This window comes from Styela clava, chromosome 5 (genome assembly GCF_964204865.1).
Source record: "Styela clava chromosome 5, kaStyClav1.hap1.2, whole genome shotgun sequence".
Taxonomy (NCBI): Eukaryota; Metazoa; Chordata; class Ascidiacea; order Stolidobranchia; family Styelidae; genus Styela; species Styela clava.
The window spans coordinates 6,712,374-6,731,619 of record NC_135254.1 but is presented as its reverse complement, the minus strand read 5'-3'; the positions used below and the strand labels follow the sequence as shown (position 1 = coordinate 6,731,619).

The 19,246-nt window shown below is 37.5% G+C and overlaps 2 protein-coding genes across 2 annotated transcripts; one reads left to right on the top strand and one right to left on the bottom strand.

Annotated features, from left to right (window-relative positions):
- Window positions 1-260: 260 nt before the first annotated feature.
- Window positions 261-6,220, bottom strand: LOC120334871 (uncharacterized). The gene is made up of 6 exons (XM_078112591.1): window positions 6,025-6,220; window positions 5,664-5,842; window positions 3,234-3,358; window positions 2,925-3,023; window positions 2,475-2,593; window positions 261-1,930 (listed from the first exon to the last, which is right to left on the bottom strand). The coding sequence occupies exons 1-6, from the start codon at window positions 6,025-6,027 to the stop codon at window positions 1,766-1,768; spliced, it is 690 nt and encodes a 229-aa protein (XP_077968717.1). The 5' UTR covers window positions 6,028-6,220; the 3' UTR covers window positions 261-1,765.
- Window positions 6,221-9,463: 3,243 nt separating this feature from the next.
- LOC120345041 (uncharacterized) lies at window positions 9,464-16,605 on the top strand. The gene is made up of 6 exons (XM_039414414.2): window positions 9,464-9,622; window positions 10,908-11,089; window positions 11,853-11,974; window positions 12,528-12,626; window positions 13,695-13,813; window positions 15,543-16,605. Exons 1-6 carry the CDS (start codon window positions 9,584-9,586, stop codon window positions 15,720-15,722), a joined length of 741 nt encoding a protein of 246 aa, XP_039270348.2. The 5' UTR covers window positions 9,464-9,583; the 3' UTR covers window positions 15,723-16,605.
- Window positions 16,606-19,246: the final 2,641 nt, after the last annotated feature.

Below are 19,246 nucleotides of genomic sequence, written 5' to 3'. Positions count from 1 at the left end.
AAAGCAGGTTGACCACCCCTGGTATAAACCATTCTTGAATTCATAGGCTATCTACTGACAAACAAAAAGCAAGTTCAACATGGCATTTGAGACAACGGTCAGCTTTCTTCATAATCCCAGTCCATGCATGTGGATTGCACAACTGATGCTTTAATCAAATATAAAACCAATCCTATTGAAGAATATCCGGTGACTAATAAATATTATCACCTCGGGTCTCCCGAAGATAAATATAAACCCCATCCCTATAAAGAAAAAGGTACTGTGGCACAAAGTATTTATTTATTCATGATTAGCAAAAACGAAGATAAATTGAGGTGATTACGTTCAGTTTGTAACAGATGCTGATATGCAACAGAACGCCTGGGCATAATTATAACTTGGGTGTCTCAAGAAAGTCAAATTTTAAACTTTAATCCAATATTATGAACTCCATAGGAGTACTCTAAACCAGGGGTTTGCAACATTTTTTCGGTGGGCCATATAACCAACTTCAGACATCGAGCTGGGCCACACAAAAATACGAAATACTGCTATCGCTCAGTGTTACAGCAATGAAGGCAAGCGAATAAATGAAGCGATATGAGTAAAAAACATGTACGTATTTTAAACAAACTTTCGAATTAGATTTTATGCTTGATAAGAAGAAATCTCGATTGTTAACAAGGGCCACCATGGTTGGGGCCCGCAGGCTGTTTTGTTGCACGCCCCTGCTCTAGTAGTCCCTCCGCAAATTCCAAATTCAATCCACAATATATATCCATCATAACGGGAAAGTAGAGAAAAAGTGTGAAGTATGACATTTTTGAGACCTTAAATATACAGCAAACATATTAGCAAGTATCAAGCAAACATAGTATAGAGATATACTTAGCATATGGAGCGAGGTAGTAGACAAAATGGTAGAAAAACTCTTACGAGATTCGAATTATTCTATAAGGTGGTCAGAAACATTTGTGAGGTTTCAATGAAATGGTGAAATTATTGATTACTATTACATCAGAGGTATCAAAGTAACATAGAAAAAAATGGTGTCTAGGCAGTTGAGGTGTTTACTGTTGAGTTAGGCAAGTTCATGAGCTTATATAATGAATAATTATAAACAGAAAACAAGATACACACATCTATAAAGTAATAATTACTAATATAACAAGGCACACAAAGTAAGACCTCACAAGGCTGAGAAACCAAGAATGGAAACCGAGAACTGCAAGTCATTATTTATCGTGCCGTAGGCATATAAAAAGTGTTTTGGACAATTTTTATCTTCAAAGTTGGTCCTTTTACTATACCCCATATTTACAAAAATTTTCAGAATTGTGATAGCTTCATATAAAAAAATGATCGCACCATTCCAGATCATTTTGTTTGGCACCTTTTGAAATAGGAAGGGTATATATAGTGGGTCCTTACAGACTTCCGCACTGAAGACCTTTGTCTCTAATAATTGACATAAGAGGATTTGAGTTACAAGTTTGACTTACAGTTGCCTTGCAAGTTATTTAAAAATATTAAGTTGTAAGATATCAATGCACATGGACTTTTTACGGATATATGTACACTACAATAACTACATGTATCAGTAAACCGCTTGTCCGGTACAACCCTAACTATGCCCAAATTACCCACAAATGTATTATTATTATTTTTAAAAAACTCCCAGGCGACTATTGAGAATAGCATAATTCAACCATCTCTTGGCCGCAAAAGTTTGTGGAACGAAAACTTTCACGCAGTGAAAAGTCTGTTATGCCTGTTGCATGAACTACATGTTGGTATGAACACAGTAAAACCCTGTGAATGTTTCCACTCCTTCTTGGCATTTCTGCTGGTTGACAAGTTGTGCCAGTTCGATGCCTTGTTTTTCATCCATCTCTGATAATTCAGTTCTAACAGCGTACCGAATCATTGGATTTCTTGCTTTTGCCATCTGAAATGTAATTGAGAATAACATAATCCCTTTCCACAAAGTCGCAAGTATATTAGTAACTTTTGTTGGATCATAAACTAACATCAAAGATAAAGATCATAATAATAATTGTTGAGTTACTATAACAAACTTGGAAAGATGTAGTAAATTTAGTAAAAAAATGATTTGGTCTGAATTTTACATATGCAAAGGAAAGGTTCTGTTGTTTGGAAACCTTAATCTAGAACAGGAGTTCCCAAGCTTTTTTCAGGACGACCCCAAAGACAACTTTCAAGTGTCCAGTTCGACCCCATGTGATGGTATTAAGTAAAATAAGCTAAAACCAAACAGTGATGTCACAATAATCACCTACATTTTCTATAGCATAAGCATAGAGCGATGCCTATGGGCCTGTTTTACAGTAAGCCATGATACAAACTGCTAATGCCCATGACTTGTTTGCAACCCCTACTTATCATTCCGACCCAATTTGGAGTCGCGCCCCCTGGTTTGGGAATCCCTGATCTAGAAACATGCCTTCAACCAATTCAATTATTAAACTCACTCTGTAAAGCAAACTGTCTTTAAGATTGTCATTTTCTTTCAATTGTTGGTGGATGAAGTCGGTTTTCATCCAAGATTTCCAGTTTGTCTCTAAATCTTCACGAGAAATCGATTCATCAGCTAAGAATAAAACAACGAAAAATAAAGTAAATTTGAAAGGATGGGAAAAAATTTTTATATTTATTTCAGAAGATAGAATATCTTCTCGTTCTTGTCAGGTATGGAATGAAATATGTGACCATTTCCTGGAATAGCTTGTTCATCATAGAAACATGACAGTAGAAAATAATACCGAGATAGTCTCGTCTATCGCTACCAAAACATAGTTTTCTCCAGCTTGTTGTCGTAAGCTTCAGACCTATATCAGACTAGATACTATGTAGTCTTCCTCAGCATTTACACGACATATGGCAGGACGTCGCACGCTATTTTAACAAGGAGTCTCACTCACCCTTTACAGCTGTCAGAAGAAATCTTGCTTTTTCAGACTTTTTCTTGTCATCAGTTGTCAGAGGATTCCCATTATAAGATGCAATTTCATAGTATTCGCCTGTAACAGTAAATATTTCAAAAGTATATGAAAGATTTGTTAATGGCATTAAAAATATATGATATTTGCAAAAGGTTATCAGTGATGTATCCACAGCAGGGACGAGAAGTTTTAATCTGTCTTCGCTAAACATTCAAATAATCATTATCAATCCTCCACACAGGATGACATGAGCAAGTTTCATTATAACCCCCATTTCACTTTTCTTACCAGGGTAAGCTGTGAGTTTGTTTGAAGAAGCAGCCCTTTTCATTCTCTCCCCCCAGATAGGATCCGGTTTCCCGAATACACAAACATCGTTGGAATCGAATGCAGCAAAATTTACCCAGGAGAATCTAAACAAAATGATATGATTACCAATATTGCAATGAGTATGTAGTGTATGGAGGTAACTAATTTTGTTTGCCTACTTTAAATCAAGTTGTATAAAGGGACTGAAACCGGGTCTAGTATAGTTTAGTACCACAAGTACTTTCGGTGGGCGTAGCATAACGAATTTTGCATATGCTATTCCTAACCCCCACCTGACTATTCCATCCAAAAATTACGTCACTACGACGTCACCATCACGTCATAGGGATTGCCAAAGTATAATTACGATCGCCCGAAATGACATCTGCGCCGCCGATACGAACTTGCTAAAGCCGGCGATCTCCTCCTATAGTGATCGTTGTTACGAGAAAACGAGAGAAATAGCTTGCTCGATTTCGAGTGATCGTCTGCGCGTTTTGGACGACCATCCGCATACTTCGGTGGGCCTTATTACGCCACTGTGATGTCGAAATGACGTAATTTTTAGGTGACGTAGTCAAGTGGGGGTTAGAATTGACATATGCAAAAATTTTTGAGCCAGATTAACTAGAAGTACATGTGGTACCAAACTATACCATACCCCTGAAACCTATGGTACGGGGGTATATCCACTTGGCGAACACAGACAGTCCCGAACTTCTAAGTCGTAATAGAACTAAAATATTCTCAGTTCAACCGAAAAGATTAAGGAAAACCAGAATAAAATTAGGCTGAACCTAACCTTGTACATATACTACGGGAGTACCTAAAGTTCTAGGGTGGCTTACCCACTTTGCGGCCATGACCTATTTGCGACCATCAACTTCATCGAATAAATTAATGCCGAAAAAATTAACGAAACGCGCCGATATTTCTCACGCGTTATCGTCCACTTATCCCTCGTAGCTCTACGAAATTACAATGCGGCCACAAATAAAAAAGTTATGACCGAAAACCTGACCGAAGAAAAAAAACGGACTATTTTACCATGTCGCCAACTACCCATTGTTCCTTCAAAAAAGCTTGAAAATCCATACAAATATAAGAGATAAAGAGATGAAACTTGGCAGGTGGGTAGAGTTGTGTTTCTTTTACCCATCTTTAAAGTTTCGCGTTTCTATCTTCAAAGGAGGGGGAGTAGGGGGGTGCGCATTTTCAATACGTCAATAATATCTTTGTCAACTAATTTGCGACCACCGTGTTTTTGTCTGTTTGATTGCTGTGATGCGGTGCTTTGTTTATAATTTGAAGAATTTTGTTTGAAATAATCGTGTTCTTAAAATATATGACGGTCAGAAATGCAATTAGAAGCCCATTTTTTCATGCATGGCTGCGTATGCCCTAGTCTCGACGCAGCAGAAACGATGTTCAAGGCTTGAAATCTGCGGTCGCACACTGGTCGTTCGGTCGCAAATACGTCTTCAGAGTGTCGTACTTTGGTGGTTTGTATAGCTTTAACCCCTGGTCGTAGAAAGTTAATTCGAAGTTCAGCGTGTAGAATAAATGCCAATGCACCTACGGTGAAAAAATTAACGGGTTAGAAATATTGGTTTTTGTTTTATAGCGGTTTGAATGAAATCGTCCGCAGACTGGCTACACCACCCTATATGGACAGTTTATGTTTAAAAAGGCGCTCACATGGGTCAAAATACATAATGTTTTTTGCTTTCGTTAAATGTTGCACACTGTTGTTTTAGAAGATAAAACTTAATTGCTTCGCAGGCTTTTCATCTGTTTCAATCACCTTACCCGGAGCGTAATAAATTGGGTATCGTTATCCTTTCAAAAATTGGCGCGGCGGTGTGGCTCAACGGGCTAAGCGTTAGGAATACGCTCGCCACCGCACCTCTAATTACTCTGCGTGGGTTCGCAGGTTCAAATCCCATGCAGGGATGATTATGTGCGAGAGGATTGCTGGACTCCTCCCCGTCGTTGGGTGGTTCACGTAACCGCTGGTCGGTTACGGCTTCCTCCACCACCAAGTCCATGCTTCCGAAAACAAACAATATAACTAATCCCATACCCGACTTGGAATGGTAACCGGACGAGAGGCCGTGGTTCGCCATATGGATAAGCCGTCTTATCGGCTTTCCTCTCCCCCCGGGATAAATACGTAAATCCTATCCTATCCTAAAAATGTTAGCTACTGTTTGGAGCACTGAGCTTGATTAGGCATAATATTAAAAAAATGAACACGACATAACTAAAAGTACAAAAGCAATCGTGGCAAGCATTAAAAAGCACAGGAACACTATTTTTTAAACAGGATACGGTATATATCAGAGAATTTATATATCTACCCAACGTTAATTGCTATAAGAAGGCTTGTTTGCCTTGTGTCTTTAATACCTTGCACTTGCTCCCAATGCTTTATGCAGATGTGTTGAGATGTAATGTTGTTGCTTTTCCACATATTTTGCCGCATCCATCCAATGAGCAATAAAATCTTCATCTGGGATGCCAGATTTTTCAAAAAAATTGAGTATAAACACACGGTTACTCAATGGAGAAAAAACACCAGCACCAGCCTGAAACAAAAATAATTGTCAAACACAATATAAAAAATCGACCTGGCAGCATTATTAACATCCTCAAAGGGTCAATGATTCTGTATACTCCATAATTTCATATTTTGTTAGTTCGCTTTAAATGCAAATTTTATATATTGCATATGAACCACCATAACGTATGTCAAATTGTCATAACTTACCATTTTTCACTGAACTTTTCCGAAATGAAATAGGAATATCAAGGTATGTAGATATATATATACGATTTGCTTACTATGACTATGCACAAACCCACTTTCTGAACTTTCCTCTGGCGACGTCAGAAATGACCGCGCCATAAACCAAGACGTTAGAAATCAAAACGTCACATCGGCCGCCGCAATAACATCAAAATTCCAGTTATATGTTAAAAAAAACTTTACCGAATGTCATATCGACGTGTTTTCAATTAATTAATTTTATTTTGGCTGCTAAGGCACACAACGAAACAGGAACAAACGGATAAACAAAATGCAACGTTAACTAGAAGTCAAGTATTAATTAGGAATTCGGGAAGAAGTATATAATGTACAAAAACGCGTCTGTGCAAAATCGCTGACAAAAAAAAGCAGGGTAACACTCTTTACGAACTAGAGCAGTGGTTCTCAACCTTTTTCAGTTCGCGGACCAGTAAAATTTCAAAACAAATTTCGCGGACCGGCGGACCTTCAAAATTAACCAAAAATGTCATAAACACAAAACATAATCAAAAGAATGCAATTACGACAAAAGTAGAAGGTGCTAAAGAATACAATCCAATCTAATGAGAAATTTGCGGCTGTCTTTTTGATATTATTTTTTTCGTTGGCTTTGCGGGTTTTATTGCATCGTTTGAAAGAATTTTGGCGCAGACTTTGCACTTGGGAAGCGGTACTTTTTTGCTGCTGGAAGCAATGTTAAAACCTAGCTCTAAATACTTCTTATCATACCAGATCCATATCAACTTTCCTGAAAGGTCGTTTCGGGGCATGTTGTAAAGTTGATGTAGCAGTCTCTCCATCTGTCCTGTCAACACCACTAACTTGGTTTTCAGCGCTGGGTTTCTTTTGGAAGAACTGGATAATACTTTGTTGTTTATTTGTCTCCATTTTACTATCAAATCTCGCCAAATATATGCTTACTGTCAAATTATGGAACGTGCGAACTGCGAAGTACTCAATCAGGTACCGTATTGTGTGTAGGGATTTGTTCAAAAAGAATTTTCTTTTAAACAATTGTTTTAAATCCATTTTTTGCCTGTTTTGTTTAAAATGGCTGTACTATTTGCAGGCGCTCTCGTAGTATGTGGACCAAGATGGCGGACACCAGAACGTAGTATGTATACCAGATTAGGGTTAGGGTATAATTTTATTCCATTTTTTTCTAGCCAAGTGACTTCTGTAGTATTTGTACCTAAAATTATGGCCTAACCCCAACCTGGTACACATACTTACGTTCTGGTGTCCGCTATCTTGGTTCATATACTCCGGGAGTTCCGATTTTTTTTGTATCAAATGTGTTAAAGAAAAATGAATGTAAATACATGCCAAGCGCTTCTTATTTGCAATAAATCCCTTGAAATGCCACAAATATCGACGAAGGCCCATACAATCCTTCTCAAGCTTTAGTTCAATGCGTCAGCAAACGTGGTTGGCGCAAGCGATAAGACGATATTACGTGATACCGATATTACGTGAACGAGCCTGCTTGAAATACGACCGAATAAATGAGTTTGTATAACTTTGAAAAACTCTATCACTTTAACCTCAAGAACAAAGTATGCTAGGCATGAATCAACCGAACAGTTTTAACCGTAATAATACCTTTATTTTATGAGAAAAATATCAATACAGAAACTCAAAATCCTTATTATGGGGTCATAACAGATTAGTTTTGTCATTGCACCAAACGTGTCTTACAATAAGCATAGCCTGACTCATCGTTTAAATCAGGTTGCCTTCTTATTTATATTCTTCCTTATATTCTTCCTTATCGTACTGCACTTGTTTTACCGAAGGCTGCCATTGATTAAATAAGTTTCATGATTTTTCTTACTCAAAACGGCTCTCTGGAATCTCGGATAAATATTCCTGTTAAAATCGTATGACTTTGGTATAGATTTAAACTTGTCGGTAGGTGTACGCAATAGAAGTGAAAGTCAAAGCAGGAATTTTCACTTACATTTTTGAAAGGATAGAATGGGATAGGATTTACATATTTATCCCGGGGGAGAGGAAAGCCGATAAGACGGCTTATCCATATGGCGAACCACGGCCTCTCGTCCGGTTACCATTCCAAGTCGGGTATGGGATTAGTTTTTACTGTATTGTTTTTTTTTCGGAAGCATGGACTTGGTGGTGGAGGAAGCCGTAACCGACCAGCGGTTACGTGAACCACCCAACGACGGCGAGGAGTCCAGCAATCCTCTCGCACATAACCATCCCTGCATGGGATTCGAACCTGCGAACCCACGCAAAGTAATTAGAGGTGCGGTGGCGAGCGTATTCCTAACGCTTAGCCCGTTGAGCCACACCGCCGCCAGCTTATGCGGCTGCCAGGACGCAACGTTCTGGCGTAGTTTCACGGCGATGCAGGGGGTATTTCAATCAAAACAAAAAACATGCAACCGTTCAGGGTTTGAAATGGGCAGCGGACCTCTCACCAAGTTTGGTTGTTAGACGAATACCGGTCCACGAATCAATAAGAGTTAAAAAAAATTATCATAAAACTAACGGACATGACGTCAATACATTGTATTTTGCAATATGCTTATAATAAATTAAATTGGAAAAATATTTGGCGGACCGGCAGCAAAGTTGCCGCGGACCGGCACCAGTCCGCGGACCGGCGGATGAGAACCACTAAACTAGAGTTCAATAAATGTATCGGTTGCTCCGCAGCGTGCTGAGCGTTAGGAAATAATAAAAAATAATTCATATTTCATTCCTGCACTAAAATAAAAATAAAAAGGAATACGCCTGCCACAGCACCTCTGATAAACTTTTGGAGACCTCTGGATATCATGCGAAGTGGGCATCGTTTTCGCGGGATTTCCAGTTAGGAGAAAATAGCCATAGAATTGTGCAAACTTGAGTGTCGCTCCTTGATAACCAGTTTGGTTCCCCGCGGCTTCCCTTCCCCAGGGAAATGTGTATTCAATATTATTTGTTCGTCTTAATTTTGCATGTTACCTTTTTTTACCGGATGGAAAAATAAACTTGACTATGACTATGACATTGCCAAGTGCAGTTTTAAGTATTCTGTGGCGTCCGCAGCTGCCGCAAAACCATGGGGGTATTTCCATACCATGGCTGATACGGCCAAACCTATGGCGACTGACTTTTTAGTTGCCACAAACCAATGTCGAGCTGCCGCGGGAGTAAAATTTTGCTGCCGTAACCGCGGCAAGTGGGCCGTAAAGATGCCCGATCTTCCCTTATGGTGACAAATATTGGGTAAGTTGGAACGTTTTTCTTATGGATAGAGTTTTGATAGATTTAGGGTTAGGGTTTATGTAGATATAATTCCACATGATCAATTAAAATCTGGTACATTACTTTGTGAATATGCCGTTTATACTGATTACTGAATACCGAATAGCGCTATAAAACCATGGCAAGAGCTGCCGCGGTTCGTTCGTGGCAGGAGCTGCCATGAAGTGGTAAGAACTGCGCCTCAACATTGCAGCGCGGGGTACGAGTCATTGCAGATATTTTACAGCTGTTAAACTCGGAAATTGCCATGCTGAGCCGGTTTACCACGATATTTGTCAGAAAATTGGTAAGCAAAGTAATTGGCTAGAAATTTGCCCGGTCTTGAAAAAATATTTGTGAATATTATAGCTAATAACTAAATATGGTAATAAAAATAGATTTCAAGTTTTTTTTTATTTTTTTAAGTCAAAGTCTACTATTTGGAGATTTGATTGACTCAAACTGTTTCTACAGTTCTAGTTCGTATATCAGTATATAATTTCTATCAACGGTATTTCTGTATTTACAGATTAATGTGCGCACAATGCACCACTATTAACTGTATTAATGTGAGAATTTAGGTGAGTGAACACGTACCACATCTTCTTGGCAAAACCTTCCATCTTATATACATTCTGTACGTTTTAAACCTTATCTAAGGTTTTGTTCGCTCTCCTGATTTCATAATCAGTTTTTATTTATTTATTTTTACCATTCATTTTATTGTTTTGCTGATTATGGAGTCGAAATAAACTTATACTTATACTTATACCTGTATACTTATTTTAATACAGTACTGCAGTACACGTACCACGATTTTTTGGCAAAACCCTTTTCTAATATTCTGTCCATTTTAAACCTTATCTACTGATCTAAGGTTTTGTTTACTCTCCTGATTTCATGTTAAGTTTTTATTTATTTTTTTTCATCAATCATTTTATTGTCTGTTACTGTGTTATGCTGATAGTGGAGTTGAAATAAACTTATACCCCTAACCCTAGACTACTTATAAACTACCGTATATATGGTTTTGGTATCTCTTGATATTTTACTGGCTGAATGGTTACCCTTTGACTTCGTCCTGAGATGAGTCATTTATTTTCTGAGTGCAGGAGTTGGTGCAAATGGTATATTATACATAGAGGGTTTGATTTTTAGAAATTATCATTCAGAGTCATCAAAACAATCAGTTACTAAGTACTGAGTCCAGATCACAGTAGGGCACACTATACAGATCGAGCGACATTGTCTCGTTTCAGAGAAACCTATTTTACTGATGATCAGACACCCCTTCTTTGGGAGACGTCTGGACATTGTTGTCCCTCAATATCGGTAAAAATACAGTATAATGGAGTTGCGCAAAATACTACAAAATAGCGCAATCTAATAGCATCATCACTAAATTCCTAGGGGAAAAATAATCCGATTTACCGAAGGAAAAAAAAATACGATGGCATTTGGGAGTTTTTAGCAAAAAACAGCAATTTTTGGCGCGTGACGGCCGCGTTTAATTTAGATTATTATTGAGACAAGCATTTATTCTTGTCTTATTTTATTCTTATTCTTGTTATTTTATTTATTCTTCTTTAAAGGCAACAAAAGCTGGAGTTGTTGCTCCATTGAGCAATCGAGTCTTCTTGTTCAACTACTTTGAAAAACCTCCTCTTGAAGAAAAGGAGTTTGTCAAGAATTGGACAGAAACATCAAAATATGTTCAGGCTAGAGACCACTTCATCTCCCTGCACCTGCACAATTCAAAAGGACCAAACACTAGGTAAAAAGTTGATACTTTGATATGTGTTCCCAGTAGCAGACTGCCTAATCATGCACCAACCCTGGTTTGTCACCTTGCAACAAGTCCCAGGATCATATAAATTAATAATTAAGCAGTTTATCAATCTAGATTAGTATAATATAGTATTTTCTAATAAAATATCCTGGAAGAGAGGAAGTGGTAACTGTCCAGTTGTTACATGAACTATACTAACCTATGGCGTCAGGGAGTCTAGCAATCCTACACTTTATTATTTCCTATGGGTAATCAGAAGTGTGGTAGTATGTATAGTGTATCCCTTACCATGATATGCCAACCTCCTGAGCCCTACCTGAATGGTTGAGGAAGCCATGGTTAATTATCAATTGTGTCAGCTGATAATCCTGACTAGTCTCCTCTGAGAATTCAAACCTTGACAATGCAGTCCGCAGTACGGAGTTAGTGTTCTTTGATGCCCAGTACGACATCCTCACTACTGAGCCAGACAAAGGCCTACTTTACTTATTTAACACATGGTGACCGCAAAAACAAATATAACAAGGGTCATTCGGAAAATAGTCTGTGTAGGAAGTAATTTTTTTTGTGGAGAGCATTCTAGATTACTGAAACTTTTGGGTACAGTCATACACAGGCAGAATATCAAGTGTTGAATAAATCTTTGTTGAGGTAGGCTAATTGAGAAATTTATGGGTTTGTTTTTAGGGGGTGCATCTGCCAAGATATTGACATTCCCTTAATTCCCTTAATTTTGTTCATTTTTCAGATTTGAGTGGGTTAATTTCGTCGTATGCGATTCTGATGACATCTGTATATTTGGGAAGCCTGATCCTCAGTGGCTTGAGAGAATGAAAGAAGGAGCTAAGCTTGGTTTGACTCCTAAGCCAGGTAGAGAGAGTATCGTTATATTAGTGATCCCCATTTGTATTATTTTTTAGGGATCAAATTTTGTCAAATTCAATGTTGAATTTCCTTTTACTCTATAAGCTGCTATGTAGTATAAGTAGTCACTTGGACATGATAAGCTACTAGGATTTGAAAGATGGGCATTCGATACATGGGATGTTAGTATGAATACAATGTACATTGTGGTGAATAGAAACTAAATAAACCATAAATGGAGAGAAACAGAGAAATTGTGGGACCTGTAAATAAGATCATAAATAAGTCCTTTAAATACATAGGAGGCATCATGAGCTTCAAGCTTGTGCAAAAGCAAATTATTTAAAACCTATGGTCGTATTGAAATTCTCCATTCAACTACAAAAAGCCATTCGTCCACCATCAAGTCTGCATCTAAAACAAATAATTGTTTAATATATTTCAATGCCAGACATGGACTGGAGAAGGGACAAGACATTTTATTAAGCCATTTCATTTCCTTCCTCTCCAAGTTAAACCTATCCAAACCAAAGTATTTTATTATTTTTTATAAATGCAGGGCAATACAGTGAAGTAGCATCATACAATGGCAATCCCCTTGACGCAGAACCAAAAGAAAGATCTGAGACTGCAAGATTTCTGATCACTGGTGTGACAGGTCAGCTTACGTAACAACTAAAAAATAAATTAGAGAAGTCACTTAACAATGCAAATTGAAGTTTCTTCGAAAGGAACAAAACCAAGTTTTCATCCATTATACATCTTTAAATTTGTTTTAACTTCATGTAGACCCCAGTTCCAAATCCGATTATGCCCAAACAATTAATGCTCAAAAAAGGGATGAAAAATAACCTTATCAAGCAATGAAACTAGGAAGAACGAGAAGTTTTTTAGTAAAAGGAAAATCAGTTTTGCGCTTGGCATGGTGGTCCGCTTCCAACGGGCCAAGATCCCTCACTGGTATAAACTATAAATATATATAGAAGAAGACCTAATATTGACAAAACAAAATAATCTTTAAAGTGTAGCAAGTTTAATATTATTGGCAAACCTAGTTGGTATTTGATTGCAGTAATAATTTAGCTATACTGAGTTTCGGATTCGGGTAGAAACTTGTGGAGCCCCCTCGTCATGGCCCTGGACCATGCTGCCAGAACCCAAGGGTGACGTGGAACCCCGGTATAACTACTGATATAAGCTATTGTTAGTCTACCCAAACCTCTCATCTTACTTGCTCAATGTTTGGACTTTGGAGGCTCTGCTGAAAGGAGAAAACACCATATTATAAGCTAGGGCGGATTCCAAATCCCGCAAGCCAAATGTGGCCCAGGGAGAATCTGTTTGGCCCGTGCAGAAGTGCCAATTTTGAATGATGTGCAGCTCGTGAAACGAGTTTTTCAATTTAATTTGGTATGTGCGAGTAATTCCAATCTCTTTTGCGTTGCGAACCCTATACCTGAGTCCAATTTAATATCTATGCTTATGACTTTACAATGCCTTAACAGCTACCTTGTGCGAACAACGTATGTCACAAGATCAATCACCAAAATTTTTGCGCATGCAAAGCTTCAACTACTAGAAAGCATATGTTGAATAAAGGTGTTGCCTGCGGTTTCACCCAGTTATTTCTATCTAACCCTCCGGTATCGAAGATTGCGTACACCTAATATGAGATATTGTTAACCTCTCATCATGCTGACTCAATGTACTTTTTTTTGAATAACAGCTGATGAATCCATCTCTGCTGAAGACATGGAATCAAACTGGAAAGATTGGATGAAAACAGATTTTATTCATCAACAGTTGAAGGGTAACAATAACTTAAAGGATTCTATGCTGTATAAGGTACTTCTGGAGAATATTTTCTTTATATACTTGGACTGCCTTTTTCATGACCCTTTACTATGGCTAAGATTATTACATGTCTCTCTAAATCAGTGGTTCTCAAACGCTAGGGCGTGTCCCATGAGGGGGGCATAGATCATTTTTGAGGGCACGTGAAGCTAATTAAAATAAAAAATATCTGTTAGAGTTGATCTTGCGCACCTTATTTCTTGAAAAGTTTGATCTTATTTAAATCTAAACTTTACATCTGATTTGGCGAACATTCTTGTGGTTGCGTATATAGTTATAAACCGTTAATGAATCAAATAAAATGCTGAGAGACAATTCCATGAATATTGCAAAACTGAGCAACAATATTTTCATGAAAGGGAAATTTTTTTTTGATTTAGATTGAATTTAATGGTAAAGGCAGGCAGCAGAATCAGGTGTTAGTGCCGTTTTAAAAAAAATTTTAGTCGGCCATCAGGATATATGAATAAATAAACAACAATTGCCAATAATTTAAAAAAAAGGAATGGTCATAGCGAACATTCTTGTGGTTGCGTATATAGGTATAAACCGTTAATGAATCAAATAAAATGCTGGAAGTACTTTTCCTATTTTTGTGTAAATTCTCAGTGAATTTATGTAAGATGTTTTACACCTATGCTTAAACAAGTCTCCAGGTTCCCCAAACTTTCCCTTGATATGAAAAGCATTATGTTTTTGGGAGGATTGGAGACTTTCTGAGCATTGTCTGCACAGTTTTTAACAACTTGATTGATATACTTTGTATAAATGAGTACAACTGTAATATATCATATTACTCTACTCGAAGGTCGCATGCACTCACTCAAAAGTAAGAATAATTCAGCATCATGGATACATTCGAAAGAGAATGTTTGAATATGGAATACCCAATGTATTTTAATTTGTCTGGAAAAATTTTATTTTCTCATCTGACTGATGTCAAGTACTGAAAATGACATAAATTTCAAATGAATTTTTTCTATAGGCTTGGCTCGACGGTGTAAGGAATCGTACTAAGCGTTAGGAATACACTCGCCACTGCACCTCTGATTACCCTGCCTGGGTTTGTAGTTTTGAATCCCATGCGGCTATAGTTGTGTGCAAGAGGATTGCTGGACTCTCACCGCCGATTGGGTGTTTCACATAACAAACAGTTCGTCTTCCTCCACCATCAAGTCCATGCTTCCGAACAAATAACAGGCTAACTAATTCCATACCTGACATAGACTGGTAACCGGACGGAAGGACATCGCACTCACTCAGAAACAAAGGGTGTCTAAGCAAAGAGCAATAGTTCAGAATTGCGCGTTCATTGTTCATTATCTAACTGTGTAACTTAAGCCTAAGGCTTAACTAAGGCAGCAGTTCTCAAAGGGTGCGCCGCATAAGGGAGTTGCTAAGTGCTCATTTCAGAGGTAAATGTTGCAGAGATGAGGGAGAAGAGTTGACTTTTGTCCTTCATTTATTAGACCTACATGTTTACACACTTTAAAAGACATGAAGTACACGTTAACGACCACAAAATTGAGTTTTATTTAAAAGCAGCATTTCTTTTGCGTGTAAATATGCAGCGAGTCTTTCGCTAATAATTTGGTGCCGCACGGAGAAAAAGTTTGGGAACCGCTGACTTACGAGAAAGTTTTTTTCATGAATTGACTTTAATCTAATTTCACCAAAAAATTATTATCCAAATCCTAATAATATTGCTCTATTTACACAGCTGGTTCGCAGTCCTGTGCCATACTTTCGTTACACAGTTCGAACAGAATTATCTCAGATGGATGAGAAGGAAGGATATGCACTGGCGGATCTAGTCAATCAGCAAAAATGTTGTGATGGAGTCGAAACCTTTACTGGATTTTACAGCATTTTTACCAACATGTTTTATAAAAAGGAATAATGTTTGAATAGTCAATGCTCCTGAAACAAATAACTTGCTACCTAAGTGGGCTTAAGGCTGTGGTTAAGATTAAGATGCCTCATCGTCTATCCTCTCCCCCGAGATAGATATGTTACTCTTATTCTAATCTAGCAATGTAAACTTGTAACTTGTAATCTAAACTTTGCAATTTTAGTGTAGTTTGTAGTAAGCTTTGCTAGAAGATTCTGATATTAACTGGGATCAACTGAGGGCATATTTTTTATACAACTTAACAAGGCCATGTGCAAGCATCCAATTATATCTAACGATTTGTAAGGAGCTAGTTTTTGAATACTAATCAAGTTTGGGAATGATCGAACTTGGTTTGTTCTGCTTATTATGGTAACAAAACAATATGGCCAATTTTAATCAAAAGCATGTTGCCACAAATAAAGGAATAGGGATGTTCAAAAAATGAAATTTTGAATTGAAAAACTATTCAAATCAGTTCCCTTGTTGACCATGTTTTTGTGTTTTTTATGCAGTTAAAAATTAAAATGTTAGAGATTTTTTTACATTTGTTATGATGGCAGTGGGTTTGTTTTCATATCTTATTTGTTGCTGTTTGTACTATAAATTGAATAAGGTTAAAAATCTTTTCGATAAGTAGTACAATTATCAAATCATGTCATTTCTTTTGCGATCTATCAATGTATAAATCGAGGTTTATATTTCTATTTTGCACAGGTTGACCATTATTTTGGCTAAAAAGTGATATCATACATTTTTGTGGCCATTGAATTTTATAGTGTTATTTGTGATGTATATGCATGTATAACAAAACGCTTTTGCTGTTGTATAATAGATTTAAAAACTAATTTGCACTTTATGTACGAATAATTAAATATTCTGATTACAATTATTTTGCATCAGTCACTTCGTCATTTTCTACTGCTACTGGAGGTAGGAATAGTTATATAGCTTAGGTATATATCTCGTAGGAGCTGAAGATATAAGCCGATAAGATAATTTAATGAGTTTATTTCGACTCCGTAACAGACGATAAAATAATCCACGATTACAGACAGAATCAGGAGAGGTAACAAATGGTTTAAAACGTACAGAATTCAGAATAAAAGGTGTTGCCAAAAGAAGACTTATCCACCGATGCACGGCTAACGACGGCCTATCGATCTCTCATTCTTTCCTGATAAGTAGACTTGATAATGTGATACGGAACCAATTTCAAAAAGATAATTAGCTAAAACGGCGAAGGAAATACATCCATAGCCGAGAATGACAGGTATGTTTCCGAGTCTACGTCGGAATGACAGTTTAATGCCACCGTTTAAAAAGATCAGCCCTGAAATTATTAAATTAACTATTCAGGATAAAAATTCCGACTTTCGAAGGATGCGGAAAGAAATGGGTTATGTTATACACGTACCAGTGCGTTAGCCAAGTAAATTGCCAGCCATAAGGAGTGTCATTAGACCGGCCCCCGCCTACAAAGAACGACCAATCGTACGATAGCGGATTTTCGTGCTTTGGAATTTGGACTTTGATCAATCAATTAATTATATCTGTTGCGTGCGAAGTTCACAATTCCATGAATACTGTATTGCAACATTGAGCAACAGTATTTTCATTATAGGGAAATTTTCTTTTAATTTTGATTTAATTTAATGGTAAAGGCTTGCAGCAGAATCGGGTGTTAGTGCCGTTTTGATTTTTTTTAGTCGCGGTCGTATTGCCATATTTTAAATATTTGCCATTTTATTATTACCGGTACCTATTATACAAATGCATGGTGCACATTTAAACACGTTTGCGGCTATCAGGATATATGAATAAATAAACAACAATTGCCGATAATAAAAAAAAAGAAGGAATGGCCATATGGATACGGTACCGGTACTGCTGTATGAAACTGCAAGATCATGCTATCATCGCAGCATGTGGCTCTAGTCTTTGTTGCCTTGCAATACCCAGGCAGAATGTGTAAACAGAATTGCATTACCTCTGACTTCAGAGCTTGGATATTCCTGTATTTTTTTTATAATTAATTACCAGTACCGGTACCGGTATGGCGGTATGGCAATCAACTGAAATACCATACGATAGTCGATAACTACTACACAATAAACAGGATGGCCGAATTATTTTAGTCTATTCTATATGCTGATATGGGTACGGTACCGGTACTAGTTAGTGTTACTTATTATTCTATCTAACTTCTGAACTTTCGGAGTACAGCTGTATCTTAGCTTAGTGCAGTAGTGTCTTATTTAGGGTCTGGTATAGTTTAGTACCACTACCACATGCACTTTAAGTTAGCCTGACTCAACGATTTTTGCATATGTCAATCCTAACCCCCACCTGACTACGTCACTTAAAAATTACGTCATTTCGACGCCACAGTGGCGTAATAATGCCCACCAAAGTATGCGGATGGTCGTCCAAAACGCGCATACGATCTCCCAAAATCGAGCAAGCTATTTTTCTCGTCACAACGATCACAATAGGAGAGATTGTCGGCTTGAGCGAGTTCAGTAACAATCGGCGGCACAGATGCCATTTCGGGCGATCGTAATTATATTTTGACAAGCCCTATGACGTGATGGTGGTGTCGTAGTGACGTAATTTTTGGATGGCATGGGCAGGTGGGTGTTAGGAATAACATATGCAAAATTCGTTATGCAAGCCTACTGGAAGTAGCCTACTTGTGGTAATAAACTATACTAGACCCCTTATTTAGATATGAGTGTGTGTGAATTGAATTGATACTTTTAGGTTAGAGTTTATCGCATCTCCCCTCACATGTTTTCTCAGTGATGCTAACCGGTTCGCTGATCTCATAGAATTTTGTGAGACAGTTCTATAGAACCATATCATACGGTAATGACTGTAATGCACTTTTTATCTTTCTTAATTCTGTATGTACAATGGGTACGGTAATTACGACATGTGTAAAAATATACAACTGACTGATTGACAAGTAGGCCTAGGCCTACCACTTCTTTTGGCAAAACCTTCCAACTTAAATTTCATATGCTATAAATCTTGGGGTTTTGTTTGCTCCCCTGATTTTATAATCAGTCTTTATCAATTATTTCATTAGGTGTTATGCAGATTATGGAGTCGAAATAACTCATATGAGATTGGCTGTTATTTTAACTGATTCATATTATAGTCAATATAGTACGCTTATTATTTTTGCTATCGGTTGGGCTTTGTCTGTGGACTATGGTAACTACTTATTTTCTTCTTTTATGCTATTGTGCCAATTGATCTGTATGCATGTAGTGTAAGAATGCTGTAGCAAGAGTGAAGATAACTATTTGTGAACTAAGAGCCTTGCTGGTTGCTGCACATTATACTATAGTTAGATCAAGGTCTGAGTTAATCGGACATGCATACTGCAACTACTTTTTAGGAGTCTGCCATTGGTCAGACGAAAGGTTGCAGAAATATATTAGTCTGTTAGTGTCAGTGCGCAGCAATATTCCTGAATCACTTGGAATAGACTTCTCATTTTTATTCCAAATTCCTGTCAAATTTTC

Bases quoted from the DNA above. Each gene is read 5' to 3' on its own strand.
- LOC120334871 (XM_078112591.1), bottom strand. The intron at 3,359-5,663 runs GTATTAAAGACA...CATTTTGTTTAG, and splicing joins GCATTGGGAGCAAGTGCAAG to ATTCTCCTGGGTAAATTTTG. The intron at 1,931-2,474 runs GTGAGTTTAATA...ATTACATTTCAG, and splicing joins AAGACAGTTTGCTTTACAGA to ATGGCAAAAGCAAGAAATCC.
- LOC120345041 (XM_039414414.2), top strand. From the start codon at position 9,584: ATGCTGAGCCGGTTTACCACGATATTTGTCAGAAAATTG. The intron at 9,623-10,907 runs GTAAGCAAAGTA...TCTTCTTTAAAG, and splicing joins CGATATTTGTCAGAAAATTG to GCAACAAAAGCTGGAGTTGT. The intron at 11,090-11,852 runs GTAAAAAGTTGA...TTCATTTTTCAG, and splicing joins TCAAAAGGACCAAACACTAG to ATTTGAGTGGGTTAATTTCG.